Source organism: Prionailurus bengalensis, chromosome B4 (assembly GCF_016509475.1).
Source record: "Prionailurus bengalensis isolate Pbe53 chromosome B4, Fcat_Pben_1.1_paternal_pri, whole genome shotgun sequence".
NCBI classification, from domain to species: Eukaryota; Metazoa; Chordata; class Mammalia; order Carnivora; family Felidae; genus Prionailurus; species Prionailurus bengalensis.
In genome coordinates, this window is record NC_057358.1 from 36,040,363 (window position 1) to 36,058,514 (window position 18,152).

General features: G+C 37.7%; 1 protein-coding gene across 4 annotated transcripts in view; it reads right to left on the minus strand.

The window, feature by feature from the left end:
• Positions 1-18,152, minus strand: part of ADIPOR2 (adiponectin receptor 2) — an 80,111-nt gene that overhangs the window by 38,068 nt on the left and 23,891 nt on the right. For 3 of the 4 annotated variants that reach the window (XM_043563511.1, XM_043563509.1, XM_043563510.1), the window contains exon 2: positions 351-607. In XM_043563511.1, the coding sequence (XP_043419446.1) occupies positions 351-521 (171 nt within the window). In that variant the 5' untranslated portion in view covers positions 522-607. Of the gene's footprint in view, positions 1-350; positions 608-3,829; positions 4,028-18,152 lie in introns of those variants that run through there. The other variant, XM_043563512.1, reaches the window with a different exon arrangement.

Here is an 18,152-nt window from a genome sequence, read left to right on the forward strand (position 1 = left end):
ATACATAAAACATTTTTAAAAATTAAAAAATAAATAATAAAATAAAGTTGAATTATAAAGACTAAATAGTAACTACAAAAACCCATTTCCCTTCTCAAACAAAATAAAGCAGATAAAGTATGATTTTAAGTGTCAGCAGAAAAGGATTGTAAAATCAAAGAATACCTAGCCAATTTAAAAATGGGACTTCAAATCATCTTGAACAAAAACAAAAACAAATATGCTCAAGATTCCTTTTCAAAACCCCATCCTCTCTCCAGCAATGTCCCATACATTTTTTTTAATATCCTCCTTCCAACCACATTCCCATAAACTTTGTTTTACTTACCATCCTTCCCCCTTTAACTTACTTTTTTATGATACGAAGAAAGAACAGATGCCTCTAAAATAGGCTCCAAATTTCCTTGGTGGTTGTCATTATCACTTTTCCTTGTACCATCAAGTTGGTGCCCTTTTCTGAGCCTTATATCTGGCTCTGAAGTCCTGCTGCACCCCAATCGGTTTTCTGCTGTCTGGTTCATGGGACAATCAAGCCTTTCTTACAAAGAGATGTTTCTTTCTGTCCCTTCTTCTTGGGAGGATGGATTTTCTGGATACTGAGTTGACTCTAAGGAGAGGAAAGTTATGAATTAACATATTTTAAATAAACACATTAAATGAGTGCTGGAGGAAGACACAGGTTATGTTATTATACACTCAAACAAAAGAATGCTAAGTAATCATTAAGAAAAATAAAACAATGTATATAATATCTAGGAAAGATTGCCAAAATCTATTTGTAAATAAAAAAAAGCAGTATAGGGGCGCCTGGGTGGCGCAGTCGGTTAAGCGTCCGTCTTCAGCCAGGTCACGATCTCGCGGTCCGTGAGTTCGAGCCCCGCATCAGGCTCTGGGCTGATGGCTCGGAGCCTGGAGCCTGTTTCCGATTCTGTCTCCCTCTCTCTCTGCCCCTCCCCCGTTCATGCTCTGTCTCTCTCTGTCCCCAAAAAAATAAATAAACGTTGAAAAAAAATTAAAAAAAAAAAAAAAAAAGCAGTATACAAGACAATGCAGATAATGTTCCCAGAAGTTATAGAACTATAACTGTATATGTACACAGAGTAATTATTGGAAAATACTCAAAACTGTGCTTGGTACACAGAGAAGAACTTATGGTCTCAAGTGAGAATTCAAATTGGACTAAAAATCGGCCAACTATTTGTTTAACAAATCATTTTGTTCTGTCTGCATTTTTTTTTTTTTTTTACAATATGCCATTACTGTTTCAAATATACTATTTTACAATATACCATTACTTTTTCAATGAAAAACATACCTATCTGCAGAAAGAATACAGCTGGGTCTTACATATCTAATCTCATTTAAACATCACAATGACCCTACAGGGTATATTTTTTGTGTTTCTACTTTTCAGGTAAGGAAACAAAAATTCACCATACTTTGTATGAAACAGGACAAAGTCTGTGACTTTTATAGCACATATTATTGGTAATATTTTGCATATAAATTGCTTAAACGTCTGACATTTCAGTATTTGAGTTGTTTTGAATTCTAACTAGACTACTCTGGAAGGCAAGAAACTCAGGACCAGAGAAAGCATACTCCTTTTACATTCCTTGAGTTCCCAGAAAGTACTATGCACATGAATGTTTAATGAATATATGATAAATAATATTTAAATGTTCTTTGTGTAAAAACACTTCCAGAAATCATCACTATCTCTCTAAACTAGACTGTAGTACGTTTCCTAGGTGCTAAATTATTTCAAGTCCTTGACCCTCTTAACTCACATGCAAAACTTAATTTAGACATGTAGTTATATATACTAATAAGGTCATTATCACAGCCAATCCAACTAGAAACACTAAAACATGATAAAGCGAGGGTATGTGTTATGCTATAAATCCCATGAGATTCAAAGTTCTTACTGGGGAAAAGGAGGAGTAGGGCAAAGTGGAAGGGCCTGGATATTATAAAAAGAAGGTAAAATGTGGATCTGGTTTTCATATATATGGGTACTAAAACTAAGAATCAGTCCTAGAATTCAAACTGGACTAAAAATTAGCCAACTATACGTTTAACAAATCATTTGAGTTTGCTTCAGGATTTCTCTAAGGGCTTTCAAAGTTCTGGAGCAAGAACAAATACAAATCTTTAAGGATCACCAAAACTTAGCACGTTCCTATCACATAAGGACCTAAGCAAGCATATTAATAATATTGAGATTATAAACTATGCTATTAATGCCAAATTCTGAAAGAGAAAACAATGTTAATGATTTCTGTTTATTTATGTACACTTCACAAAGCTATTTCACACCCACCATTTCATTTGGTTTCAGGGAAGAGGAAGCTAACATTTACTGCAGATCAACAATTCAACAAAGTTAAATTCCATACCAGAGAATTTACATGTGGTATCTCACATAACCCTAATATATAGCCCCCTGGGATATTTTATCTCTCATTTTATAGATGTGGAAACTGAGACTTGGAGATTAGTTAATTTATTCAAGACCATTAGTCAAGAGGAGCAGCTGGAATTTATATCCAGGTCTTTCTGGCCTGCACAATATCCATGTTCTTTCTATACCCAAAAGATTAAGATTGGGGGGGGGGGGGGAGATAAAAACTTGAACCCTAAAGTCATTTGGCTCACATGGCAAGTAAACTACAGAATCAGAATCTTTATTCACAAATTGTAGCAAGTAAAATAAAGTTTACTGCAAAGTAGCCTTGAAATATGACCACACTAAACTTCTCATAAGTGGGAGCTATACATGGAGGAGTATTGCTCATTTATGAGAATATAAACGGAATGTTCTATTAAGTTAGAATTGTTTTGTAATCCACAACTCAGAAAAAAAAAAAAAAGCAAATAATAAGAAATAAGTTTTCCGGGGCACAGTCGACTAAGCTCTCTGATTTCAGCTTAGATCATGATCTCGGGGTTTGTGAGTTTGAGTCTTGCGTCCGGCTCTGCACTGACAGTACGAAGTCTGCTTGGGATTCTCTTCTGTCTCCCTCTCTTTCTGCCCTTCCCCTCGCTCACCAGCACTCTCTCGCAAAATAAATAAATAAACAGAAAAGAAAAAAGAAAAAGAAAAAGAAAAAGAAAAAGAAAAAGAAAAAGAAAAAGAAAAAGAAAAAGGAAAAGGAAAAGGAAAAGGAAAAGGAAAAGGAAAAGGAAAAGGAAAAGGAAAAGGAAAAGGAAAGGAAAGGAAAGGAAAAGAAAGGAAAGGAAAAGAAAGGAAAGGAAAGGAAAGGAAAAGAAAGGAAAAAGGGAAGAAGGGGAAGGAAGGGAAAAGGGAAGGGGAAGGAAGGGAAAGGGGAAGGGAGAGTAGAGTGGCAGGAGCAGGGAGGAGGAAGAAAATCTTAGGTCTGTCCCACCAAATATCTTATAGATCTTCTGCTGCATGGCCTTCATAAAAGAAACACCATGACAACTGGAGTTACTCCTAGAATGAAAGACTAGTTCAATACAGGTAAATCCATCAATGTAATACATCACATTAATAAAATGAAGGAAAAATACATAAGCATCACAACTGATGCAGAAAAAACACTTGACAAGATTCAACACCTTTTCATGATAAAAACACTCAGTAAAACAGGAAGAGAAGGAAATGTTCACATAAGTCATATATGAAAAAAACCATAGCAAACATCATAATAGTGAAAGACTTAAAACTTTTTCTCTAAGATCAGAATTTTGTACTTCGTGAATCTGTTCCAATATAAATTTAATAATTCTAAAAATTAATAAAAAATGAAAATAGTCACAAGCACTAAATATAGTTTTTACTACCAAAATCATTAAGTATAGGTACCTTTTAAGATTTTCCAAGTATTCAGGGGTGCCTGGGTGGCTCAGTAGGTTAAGTGTCTGGCTCAGGTCATGATCTCACAGTTCGTGGGTTCGGGCCCCACACTGGGTTCTGTGCTGGCAGCTCAGAGCCTGAAGCCTGCTTTGGATCTGTGTCTCCCTCTCTCTCTGCCCCTCCTCTGCTCATGCTCTCTTTCTCTCCCTCAAAAATAAGTAAACATTAAAAAAAATAAAATTTTCCAAGTATTCAGAACATAAAAGAAAATTAAGCATTCCTTTCTGCATTTTTTTTTTTAGAGAGAGAAGCGCACGCACTTACAAGCAGGGGAGACAGGCAGAAGGAGAGAGAAAGAGGGAGAGGGAGAGGGAGAGGAAGAGGGAGAGGAGGAGAGGGAGGGAGGGAGGGAGGGAGGGGGGAGAGGGGGAGAGGGGGAGAGGGAGAGAGGGAGGGAGGGAGGGAGGGAGGGAGAGAGAGAGAGAGAGAGAATCTCAAGCAAGCTCGACACTCAAGTGTAAAACGCTCAATCCCATGACCTTGGGATCACGACCTGAGCCAAGGTCAAGAGTCTGACACTCAAACGAGCCACCCAGGCACCCCACCTTTCCATATTTTATATAAACTGTCCTATAACCTCTGAGTCTGAAACAATTATAAAACTGATCATGAAATGACAACTCCAAAGGTCACATTTTTAATGTAATAAAAAAAGTTACATTATTTTATATATATAACTTTTGTACATAGTATAGCCTATTCATCACATACAGCTCTTAAGCCAGACCTTTATACAGATAGAAATCACCAAAAATGATCAATTTTTAGTTTTAACAATTCAAAATAACACCTACCAATAACAGTATGTGGATATCTGAGTTAGATGTTTCACAGAATTTGAGCTATTGCCTGCCAATGCCACTTGACAAATTTGGGGCTGTCATAAATCTCTTTCAACAAGCAGTATTTTTTAATGATTCTCTAAGAGCTGTACTTTGCAAATGCCTTTAGAATTGCTATAATCTCTAGGGGAGGAGTCAACATGGTGGAGAAGTAGGGGGACCCAAAGTTCCCTCATCCCTCAAACACAGCAATACTAAGGCCAGAAGACTGGGAATTCCAGGAATCTGGGCTACAGTGACAGAAACATCTCCAGGGACCCATGGGACAACTAGGCAGGCTATAGGTGTGTGATTGCAAACTAGGAGAGATAAAACGGGTGGCACAGGCACAGACGGGAGGTTTCCCCTCGGTGGAAAGACAAAAGGAAGAGAAAGGGAGGCTGTGGAAACGTAGGACTGTATTTGGACAAGAGAAAAACCACAGACCTGGGAACAGAAAAAAAAGAAGGAACCAATTTCTACCTCATTCTAGGGTGGCAGGGCTTTCTCCAGACTGGAGCCACCCTGTGCACGCACCTGGGGAGGAGGGGAGCCAGCCCCAGTCTCCGTAGCCAGCTCAGAGGCACAGTCAGAGACAACAATCCTCTCCCTTGAATGCTGTGGGAAGAAGGCAAAAAGCCATTCCAAGAACAAAAGACTCTGCAGGTTCCTGCCAGCCAGAGGCCCCTTACCAGCTGAGCAGAGTAGTGCTACCCCAGAACTGGGGCGCAGAGCAGGATCCTTTAAGACGTCCAACAAACCTGCTCACTCATGCCCGCCTAGCACTGTGAGGAGCCAGAGGCCCTTTGTTGGCTTCTGGAGTGGCACTTCCCCAGAACCAGGGCACTTGGAGCGGGATCCTTTAAGATATCGGGGTTTGAACCCCAGCCAAGCACTCTGGAGGTGCAGGAGACTGTGGAGCACACTTGCCCAGCACAGTGAGGATGGCCTGAACAGAGTGGTTTGGGACACCCGGTCCAGGGGAAAGAGACTGGGATATCGCCATTTTTCTCCCCATCACCAACAAGGTGGGGCTTCAGGGAACGGATGAGGGGCCCACAGTGGAGGCGGGACCACCTACACCAAACCACACCCCTCTGGGCCTGGTAACTGCATGTCTACCTGAGCAAGATTGACAATGACCAGACCAGACAGACCCTCCTCCAGACCAGCACTGCCACCAGTTCCAAGGCACCATCAGATACCAGTCCAGCATTTTTGCATTTTCTGATTTGATTCTTGCAATTCTTATTTTATATATACATATAAGATAATATGTATCTTTTTCCTTCTTTCTTTTCTTCTGCTTATTCCTTCCCCTCTCTATTCTGGTTACTAAGGTTATTGAGTTGTTTAAGCAGACATTTTTAATCTATTCTTTTTACACCTCTTCTGTATCTCCTTCTTTATTTTCCTCTCTCTCTCTCTCTCTCTCTCTCTCTCTCTCTCTCTGTCTGGATTAAGCCGTATAGTTTCTCTGATTCTCTGCCTGGTCAACTTTTTTTTTGTTTGTTTTCTTTTTCCCTACCCGTCATTTCTCTTTTTGTATGGGATAGCCTTCTTCTACCACACCCCCCTTTTTCTTTTTTTTAAATTTTTTCCAGGGCTACTTCGATGAACAAATCAAAGCTTACCTGGTGGAAGGCCCAAACCACCACTACAAGTAGGAAGATAAAGCACCAGAGTCACAACAACAGACAGCACGCAACACACTCCAAAAACACCTCCTAAAGGACCAGGCCCTGGATAGTGTATGACCCCATTTTAATATAATAGTGCTTCCAGGTGTAGGACACATAATAAGCTTTTAAAACACATAAGGTACAGAAAACTACCCAAAATGAAAAAATGGAAGAATTCTCCTCAAAAGAAATTCTAGGAAGAAATGACAAGAGAGGAAGAAATGACAGCTAGAGATTTTAGATTAATAGTCATAAGATTAATAGCTGGGCTTGAAAAAAGTGTAGAAGACAGCAGAGAATCTATTGCTGCAGAGATCAAGGAACTAAGGAATAGTCACAATGAATTCAGAAATGCTGTAAATGAGGTTCAAAATAAACCAGACGCAGTGACATCAAGGATGGAGAAAGCAGAGGGGAGAATAAGTGAAATAGAAGATAAAATTATGGAAAACGATGAAGCCAAGAAAGAGATAAGAAAATACCATACCACAAGGGGAGAATTAGAGAATGAAGTGATTCAATGACACGTAGTAATATCCATATAAGAATTCCAAAAGAAGAGCAAGAAAAGGGGGCAGAAGGTTTATTTGAACACAATTATAGCTGAGAACGTCTCTAAGTTGGGGAAGGAGGCAGACATCCATATCCAGGAGGCACAAAGAACTCCCTTCAGATTTAACAAGAATAAGTCTTCTCCAAGGCATTTCATAGTGAAATTGGCAAAATACAAAGATAAAAAGGTAATTCTGAAAGCAGCCAGACACAAACAGCCCTTAATCTACAAGGGTAGACACATAAGGGTAGTAGCAGACCTGTCCACTGAAACTTGGCAGGCCAGAAGGGAGGGGCAGGAAATATTCAATGTGCTGAATAGGAAAAATATGCAGCCAAGAATCCTTTATCCAGCAAAGCTGTTATTCAGAATAGACGGAGAGATAAAGGTTCCCAGACAAAAAATTAAGGAGTTCATGACCACTAAACCAGCCCTGCAAGAGATCCTAATGGGGACTCTGTGAGTGGAATGCTACAAAGACCACAAGGGACCAGAGACATCACCACAAGCATTAAACCTACAGATAACACAATGACTCTAAATCCGTATCTTTCAATAATGCTGAATGTAAATGAATTAAATGCTGCAATCAAAAGATACAGGGTATCAGAATGGATAAAAAAAAAAGATCCATCTATATGCTATCTATGAGACTCATTTTAGACCTGAAAACACCTTCAGATTGAAAGTGAGAAGATGGAGAACCATTATCATGCTACTGGAAGTCAAAACAAAGCTGGAGTAGCCATACTTAGACAAACTAGATTTTAAACTAAAGGCTGTAACAAGAGATGAAAAAGGGCATTATATCATAATTACAGGGTCTATCCATCAAGATAAGCCAACAATCACAAATGTTTACACCCCCAACTTGGAGGCACCCAAATATATAAATCAATTAATCACAAACATAAGCAATCTTATTGGTAAGAATACAGTAATTGCAGGGGACCTTAATACTCCACTTACAACAATGGACAGATCATCTAGGCAGAAAATCAATAAAGAAATAATGGCCTTGAATGATACACTGGACCAGATGGATTTGACAGATATATTAAGAACTATTCATCCAAAAGCAGAATACACATTCTTCTCAAGTGCACATGGAACATCCTCCAAGATAGATCATATACTGGGTCACAAAATAGCCCTCAATAAATATAAAAGAATTGAGATCATACCATGCATATTTTCAGATCACAATGCTATGAAACTTAAAATCAACCACAAGAAAAAATTTGGAAAACCCCCAAATGCATGGAGGTTAAAGAACATTTCTTCAGAAAAAGAACCAAGCAATTAAAGAAGAAATTTAAAAATATACGAAAGCAAATGAAAATGAAAACATGACAGTCCAAAGGCAGTCTTAAGGGGAAAATACATTGCCATCCAGGCCTATCTCAAGAAACAAGAAAAATCTCAAACACAAAATCTAACCATACACCTAAAGGAACTAGAAGCACAACAGCAAAGAAACCCCAAAGCCAGCAGAAGAAGAGAAATAATAAAGAGTAGAGCAGAAATAAATAATATAGAATAAAAAAAAAAAAAAACCAGCAGAACGGATCAATGAATTTAAGAGCTGGTTTTTTGGAAAAATAAACAAAACTGATAAACCCCTAGCCAGAATTCTCAAAAAGAAAAGAGAACCCAAATAGATGAAATCACAAATGAAAGAGGAGCGATCACAACCAACACCACAGAAATACATTAGAGAATACTATGAAAAAGCATGCCAACAAACTGGACAACCTGGAAGAAATGGACAAATTCCTAGATACCCACACACTACCAAAACTCAAACAGGAAGAAATAGAAAATTTGAAAAGACCCATAACCAACAAAGAAATTCAATCAGTTATCAAAAATCTCCCAACAAATAAAAGTCCTGGGATGACTTCCCAGAGGAATTCTACCAGACATTTAAAGCAGAGTTAAATCTCTATCTTCTCAAGCTGTTCCAAAAAAACAGAAACGGAAGGAAAGCTTCCAGACTCATTCTATGAAGCCAGCATTACAGTGATTCCCAAACCAGAGAACCCACTAAAAAGGACAATTACAGGCCAATATCACTCAGGAACATGGATGAAAAAATTATCAACAAGATACTTGCAAATCGAACTCAACAGTATATTAAAAGAATTATTCACCATGATCAAGTGGGATTCATTCCTGGGCTGCAGAGCTGGTTCAATACTTGCAAATCAATCCATGTGATACATCACATTAATAGAATAAAGGATAAGAACCATATGATCCTATCAACAGGTGCAGAAAAAGCATCTGACAACATACAGCATCCTTTCTTAATAAAAACCCTCAAGAAAATCGGGATAGAAGGAACATATATCATAAAAAGCCTATGAAAAGCCCATAGCCAATATCATCCTCAATGTGGAAAACCAGAGTTTTCCCCAAGATCAGGAACATGACAGGAACACGGCAGGAATGCACTCTCACCACTGTTGTTTAACATAGTGTTGGAAGTCCTAGCCTCAGCAGACAACAGAATGAAATAAAGGGTATCCAAATTGGCAAAGAAGTCAAACTTTCACTTTTCGCAGATGACATGATACTCTACATGGAAAACCCGTAAGACTCCACCAAAAAGCTGCTAGAACTGATACGTGAATTCAGCAAAGTCACAGGATACAAAATCAATGTACAGAAATCAGCTGCACTTCTTTTTTTTTTTTCAACGTTTATTTATTTTTGGGACAGAGAGAGACAGAGCATGAACGGGGGAGGGGCAGAGAGAGAGGGAGACACAGAATCGGAAACAGGCTCCAGGCTCTGAGCCATCAGCCCAGAGCCCGACGCGGGGCTCGAACTCGCGGACCGCGAGATCGTGACCTGGCTGAAGTCGGACGCTTAACCGACTGCGCCACCCAGGCGCCCCGAAATCAGCTGCATTTCTATACATCAACAATAAAGCAACAGAAAGAGAAATCAAGAAATTGAGCCGATTTACAATTGCACCAAGAACCATAAAATACCTAGGAATAAACCTAACCAAAGATGTAGAAGATCTGTATGCTGAAAACTATAGAAAACTTATGAAAGAAACTGAAGACACAAAGAAATGGAAAAACATTCCATGCTCATAGATTGGGAGAACAAATATAGTTAAAATGTCAATACTACCCAAAGCAATCTACACATTCAATCCCAACCAAAATCGCACCGGCATTCTTCTCAAAGCTAGGACAAACAATTGTAAAATTTATATGGAACCACAAAAGACCCCGAATAGCCAAAGTAATATTGAAAAAGAAAACTAAAGGGGAGGCATCACAATCCCAGGCTTTAGCCTCTACTACAAAGCTGTAATTATCAAGACAGTACAGTATTGGCACAAAACAGACACATAGACCAATGGAATAGAACAGAGAACACAGAACTGGACCTACAAATACATGCCCAACTAATCTTTGACAAAGCAGGAAAGAGTATCCAATGGAATAAAGACAGTCTCTTCAGCAAATGGTGCTGGAAGAACTGGACAACAACATGCAGAAGAATGAAACTGGACCACTTTCTTACACCATACACAAAAACAAACTCAAAATGGATGAAAGACCTAAATGTGAGACAGGAAACCATCAAAACCCTAGAAGAGAAAACAGGCAACAACTTCTTTGACCTCAACCGCAGCAACTTCTTACTCAACCCGTCTCTGAAGGCAGGAGAAATAAAAGCAAAAATTAACTATTGGGACCCCCTCAAGATAAAAAGCTGCACTGCAAAGGAAACAATCAACAAAACTAAAAGATAACCGACAGAATGGAAGAAGGTATTTGCAAATGACTTATGGATAAAGGGTTAGTATCCAAAATCTATAAAGAACTTATCAAACTAAACACATGAAAAATAATTCAGTGAAGAAGTGGGCAGAAGACATGAATAGACACTTTTCCAAAGAAGACATCCAGATGGCCAACAGACACAAGAAAAGATGCTTAACATCACTCATCATCAGCGAAATACAAATCAAAACCACAATGAGATATCACCTCACACCTGTCAGAGTGGCTAAAATTAACTCAAGAAACAACAGATGGTGGCAAGGATGCACAGAGAGGATCTCTTTTGCACTACTGGTGGGAACACAAACTGGTGCAGCCTCTCTGGAAAAGTGTGGAGGTTCCTCAAAAAATTAAAAATAGAACTATCCTATGACCTAGGCAACTGCACTACTAGAAATTTATCCAAAAGATACAGGAGTGCTAATTCATAGGGCCATTTATACCCCAATATTAATAGCAGTACTTCCAACAATAGCCAAATCATGAAAAGAGCCCAAATGTCCATCAACTGATGAATGGATAAAGAAGATGTGGTTTATATATACAATGGAATACTACTTGGCAAAGAGAAAGAATGAAATCCTGCCATTTGCAATGACACGAATGGAACTGGAAGGTATTATGCTAAGTGAAGCAAGTCAGTCAGAGAAAGAGATATTATATGTTTTCACTCATAGGTGGAACTTGAGAAAATTAACAGAAGACCATGGGGGAAGGTAAGGGGAAAAAATTGTTTCAAACAGAGAGGGAGGCAAACACATAAAAGACTCTTAAATACAGAGAACAAACTGAGAGTTGGGGGGGGGGGGGGGACAGAGCAGAGATGGAAATGAGTGATGGGCACTGAGGAGGGCACTTGTTGGGATGAGCACTGGATGTTGTATGTAAGCAATAAAGCACGGGAATCTACCCCCGAAACCAAGAGCACACTGTATACAATGTACGTTAGCTAACTTGACAATAAATATTTAAAAAAAAAAAAAAAAAAAGGAAAGAAAGAATTGCTACAATCTCCCTGAATAAGAAAGTAACACAACTAAACCCTTCAATTGCCTACTTTTCATAAGGAAAGTAAAACAAAACTTGGTGGTCTTGAGATAAAGAAGGCTGCTATCATATTAACCTTACTTTTGTACATTCCATTCAGAACCTCGAATTACTAAATGCTTTCTTCTAGTAGGTGCCTATCTTATGGCTGGGGGACCTAAGCCTCAGAGGTAGATCTAACAACGGAAGTAAGTAGCAAAAATCAGATCCAGATCTCACAACTGACACCCAATGAGTTCAAATTCTTGGTATTAGAATGTTTCAATTCTCAAAAAGACCATCTTAATCTATTAAAGCTCATCTTTACCTATCATTATGTTATATACCATACCTACTTTCACCTAAGGGCTGTTCCACTTTAAAAACATTTACCTTGGAATAAAGAGCTCTATCTCTAAAGAAAATCACTTAATGGCATTCATGGTCATTCCATTAAACCTGACATTTATTATTTTATAAGACTCTCCAAGGCTTTTTAGTTCCAGACAGGTTATTTGTCCCAAAGGTACACTTTCTGGCAAAGTATGAATGCCCTACATGTTTTCCTAGTGATTCCTAGCCTGTCAGTTGGCCACTGAATTAAATAAACCAAACCACTGTTTATTAACCTTATATTTTCCTGCTTAATGATTTAAGGCTTTACCTTTCTAAGTTATACTCTTCAACTTGCTGATTCAACAATCAACTTGCTAATACTATAGATTTACTTGCCTTAGAGGATAGTATTACACAACATTATTGCTAAAGATATTCCTCCCTTATCTCAAATCGCCATATCCAATCCATTAGCAAATGGTATAGATTTTACCTCCAAAATACCTCTCAAATTATTTCCATTTCTTTTCCTTTCCTCTGTCACACTTCTTAAGCCAGGTTATCCAGTATTCTCTGACCAAGAACACTTTTGATAGGGGCACCCAGGTGGCTCAGTTCATTAAGTATCCGACTCCTGATTTCAGCTCAGGTCATGATCTCAGGGTTCATGAGTTCAAGCCCCGCATTGGTCTCTGTGCTGACAGCACAGAGCCTGCTTGGGATTCTCTCTCTTCCTTTCTCTCTGGCCCTTTCCCACTCACGCTCACTCGCTCTCAAAATAAATAAACTTAAGAAAATAAAATTTAATTTGAAAAAAAAAAGCATACTTTTGATAATCCCCTAATGGGTCTCCCTGTCTTATACCTACAGTCCTCTATACAATGGCCAAAGTGCTCTTTCAAACAGAAAAATCATACCAATTATCCCACTAAAATCCTTCCAGTACATTTTATTCCTTGTGCAAAGGAAAACCAAAATCTTTTCCATAATCTCCACAAGGTCCTTCATGATTTTGCCCCTGTCAATCTCTCCAATTTAACTCATAAAGCTCACTCATCGGTTCACTTACTCTTTTAATCCTTGTCTATACCAATCTTGATCATCTTCAGGACCTGGAAAAAGACCTGATCCCTAGAGTCACCTTTTGTAAAAACTCTTACATGACCATTCTTACCTAACACAGCATTACCCCATCCTCCATACCAGTGACTGATAGCACTTTACACTGTTTAATTTCCTTCATAGCACTTCCCACTCTCAAATCATATTTTTACTTGTTCCCTTTTTTATTATCTATCTTGCCCCACTAAACCATCAGTTCCAAAAGTGTTAAACCTGGTCTGTCCTGTTCACCACATGTATCTCTAACAGTGTCTGTCATATAGTACACCCTCAAAATTTATTTATTTCTCTTTCAACTCAATTACTGCCCCTTCCCTCCCCTCCTCCCCAAAAGAAGCCTTTATGGAAGTTATTTTCCCCACCAAAAAAAAAAAAAGAAAAAAGAATTTTTATGGCAGTATAAAATTAAACAAGAAATCTTGAAGAGAATCTCTTTCAAAAAATGTTATTCTTTAAAACAAGTGACCTACCCCCAAATATATTTGAGATGGGTTTTTTGTTACTAATTAATGTAACTATTTATTCTTATTTTTAAGAAAAATATTCCTTTGCTCTTAAAAGGAAATATAAATCTGAAGAGTTAGAGAAAAAAATCCATGAAAATGGCTTCATCATTCAACACAGAAGAAAATCTCGTCTCTTAAATGTACCCACTCCATTAATAAGCATGCTTATGAAGCTGCCAGATAGTTTTGAGTAGCAGAGTTTATCCACCCTCAAAAGGTGATGGTGGGAAGAAAGGAGAAACCAGCATAACTAGCAATTTGAGATAAGACGGTTTCTGCTGGCTGGAGAATTCACCTAATATAGTATTTTATTCTTTTAGGTTCTGGAATTCTTCCAGACACACTTTAAACAAAAACAGTAAGAGAGGGAGGAAAATACAAACTCCCTAGGCAGGGGGAGAAAGGGTTGTTTTGTTTTCTCTAAAACAAGAAATGACAGAATTGGAGCTTTATTGGCTGACATGACAAATTAAATACAATCTGTAAATAAAACAAAGTAATAAAACTCATCAAGGTGTGCCCATAAGGGAATAACACATTAAAATCAAGTAGTGATAATACTCTAACATTTACTTCCACCACTGAATAGGAAAAAAAAAAAAAAAAAAATTTTTAAGTGAATTTGACACCTGAAAACTCTAATAAGACACTGACCAAATCTTAAATTCCAAGTATGAATATGGAAAAGTGTTGGAGTAATGCTGTCTTTAAAAGTCAGTATAACAAACCATGTTTTTTGCATTATAGGAAAACTAATCACTCACTGACTTCTTTAAGGACCCATACTTCTATTTGGTAAACTTGGAAATTATTATAACTAATACCATGAAGACAACTAGGTACCAACTCTAGAGGGAATGGACTAATTTTGAAACAATTCAGCAGAAAACCTAAAGCCTGGTAACAAACATACATTTTCTATATGACAAATTATTAATACTCTTTGCTTAAAAAAAAAAAATCCCCAAGTATCTTGGGTACTCTCTTTAAAAACAAAAACAAATACAACTTCAACTATGAAAAGCACACTGAAATATACTTAAACGATCTGTCTGAAGAACAAGTATTTAGACACTGAATATCTAACAAAAGGAGACCACCATTTCAAACAGAAATAAATATACATTATTTAAGGGGCGCCTGGGTGGCGCAGTCGGTTAAGCGTCCGGCTTCAGCCAGGTCACGATCTCGCGGTCCGTGGGTTCGAGCCCCGCGTCGGGCTCTGGGCTGATGGCTCAGAGCCTGGAGCCTGTTTCCGATTCTGTGTCTCCCTCTCTCTCTGCCCCTCCCCTGTTCATGCTCTGTCTCTCTCTGTCCCAAAAATAAATAAACGTTGAAAAAAAAAAAATTTTTTTTTAAAAAAAAATAAAAAAAAATATACATTATTTAATATAAACATATGTTGTCAAGTATCCTTTATCTGATTTATTCTTCATAACCACTGTAAAGATTCAATACTTCCCATCTACAGCTGAGGAATCTGAGGCTCAGACAGGTTGAGCAGGTAACTCAAAGCCTCACAGCTGGCAAATGGAAAAAGAGAGTTCAAACTCAGGTGTTTCACACTTTCCAGTCAGCTATGGTGCTCTAAGTGGAAATGAAAATAGACCAACAATATGCACAGTAACTCTGACCAAATTTTTTGTGCCAAAAATAGGGTGCAAGGTTTAACTAGAAATATATTTTCCTGATTTTAAGTTTATTTAGTTATTTTGAAAGACAGAGAAAGCAAACATGGGGGCAGGGTAGAGAGAGACGGAGAGAGAGAATCCCAAGCAGGCTCTGCGCTCAGCAAGGAGCCCAAGACAGGGCTTGATCTCACAAGTGTGAGATCACGACCTGAGCCGATATCAAGAATCACACACTTAACCGAATGAACCACTGAGATGCCTCTGTATTTTCCTAACTTTAAATTTCTATATTTGAAATGCAGCTCCAAAAAATCTAATAACCTACAAAAAAATTTTTTTTGATTCAGTAATTCTATTGATATTGATATTTAAAACTTGCAAAAAAAGAAGTTAATGCAGGTCTCAAGAGTCTAATTACTCTTAGGGCTATCTCCAAGAGCATGCTATCTCAAGGAAATCCTGTTTCCCCACCTATAAAAAGCAGTATTTGTGAAAAAAATCTTATTTAATTACACTAAATGCACATTTAGTGTTCTAAAGTAATCAAGAACAGAAGATACAGATAACAAACATCAATTTTTGAACAAAAAACCCCACAGTATCATCACTTTCTTAAGGGAAACCATTGAGAAGCTTAAAAGCTAAACAGTTAGGGGCGCCTGGGTGGCACAGTCGGTTAAGCGTCCGACTTCAGCCAGGTCACGATCTCGCGGTCCGTGAGTTCGAGCCCCGCGTCAGGCTCTGGGCTGATGGCTCAGAGCCTGGAGCCTGTTTCCGATTCTGTGTCTCCCTCTCTCTCTGCCCCTCCCCCGTTCATGCTCTGTCTCTCTCTGTCCCAAAAATAAATAAACGTTGAAAAAAAAAAAATTAAAAAAAAAAAAAAAAAAAAAAGCTAAACAGTTAGACCTTAGAATTACACATAACCTGGTATTACTCTTGTTTAGATAGCAATATAAACTGCAGTAAACCTCAAATCTACATAGAACAAGACCTGCAGACCTAGTTATATACCAAGAATTATCTAAAAAACAGCCATGACTCCTTGACCTAAAATCCTACTCTTTCAAATTTCTCTTTGAAACTGATACTAAAGCAATACAAAAACAGGAAAATCCATATGCACAAAGGTATTTATTTTGGGGAGAAAAAAAAGCAATTAACCATTCTTGTGTTTTTTTATTAGAATATTAAATAACATTTAGAAATGTATGAACAGTTTATTTATGGTATCTTAAAATTAAAGAACAAGATAAAATGCTTATCACAATTAGATAAAAATAAGCTTTACAGCTATATAAAAATGTGTGTGTATAATACAAAAGTTTAAAAGGCAATTTACAGGGGCGCCTGGGTGGCGCAGTCGGTTAAGCGTCCGACTTCAGCCAGGTCACGATCTCGCGGTCCGGGAGTTCGAGCCCCGTATTGGGCTCTGGGCTGATGGCTCAGAGCCTGGAGCTTGTTTCCGACTCTGTGTCTCCCTCTCTCTCTGCCCCTCCCCCGTTCATGCTCTGTCTCTCTCTGTCCCAAAAATAAATAAACGTTGAAAAAAAAAATTTTAAAAGGCAATTTACCAAAATGAGTTGAAAACTTACATCCATGCAAAAAGCTACACAAATAGTTTATAGTAGCTTTATTCACAATTGCCAAAAGTTGTAGCAACCACATGTTCTTCAATAGGTGAATAAACTATGATACATCAATACAACAAAACATTACTCAATTAAAAAAAAAATAAGCTATTAAGTCATACAAAGAGACTTACATAGAGGAAATTTTACTAAATGGAAAGAAGCCATTCTAAAAGGCTACATACTATATGATTTCAAAGCTGACATTCTGAAAAAGGCAAAATTAGGGAGACAGTAAAAAGATGAGTGATTAACAGGAGTTCATGGGAAAGAGAGATGAATAGGTGGAGCACAGGACATTTTTAGGGCAGTAAACTATTCTGTATGATCCTGTAATGGTGGATACATACACACATTTGTCACAACCCACACAAAGAATAAACCCTACTGTAAACTGTGGAATTTAGTTAATATTAACATTTATATTGGCACATCAAACATAACAAACATACCATACTAATGAAAGATACTAATACTAGATGAAACTGGAGGAAATGAGAGGGTATATGGGAACTCTGTATTTTCCACTCAATTTTTCTAAAAACTTAAAATTGCTCGAAAAAAACACAAGGTACTAATTTTTTAAAAAAGAAACTTTGACAAAAACAAATATAAAAAAACTAAAATCATTCAGATAGAGTAGTGGATTAATCAGTGATATTTTTTTCCTTTTAGAATTGGTTATTTTCATGTATTATATTTAGCAACACATAAGCCATGAAATATAATTCTAGCAATGTCTGAAGTAGCTGCCCAGTCCCCAAACAGAAATCAATTCACTCCTAGTTTTACCTACATAAAACTGCACACAAATTATCCATCTGTGATTTTTTTAATTGTCCTCAATTTGGAATAAAAAAAAAAAGTTGAGTGGCAGCTTTCAACTATTACACCACATATTGAGGGGTAGAGGGGGAAGATGTGAGGAATCTATATAATTGCCAGCTAATTTCAGTCACTTAGTGACTACGAATGACTAATGATTTCAGTGGAAAGTGAAGAATTTGATGTGAACAGTAGGGACATATGCCTCCCTCAAATTTTTAAGACTTTAGAAGAAATGTCTTAAACTTAAACTTTTACTCATCTCTTACTTAGTTTATAATTACCACAAAATCATCCACAGACTACAACTCAACTGATGACAAGATACCACAT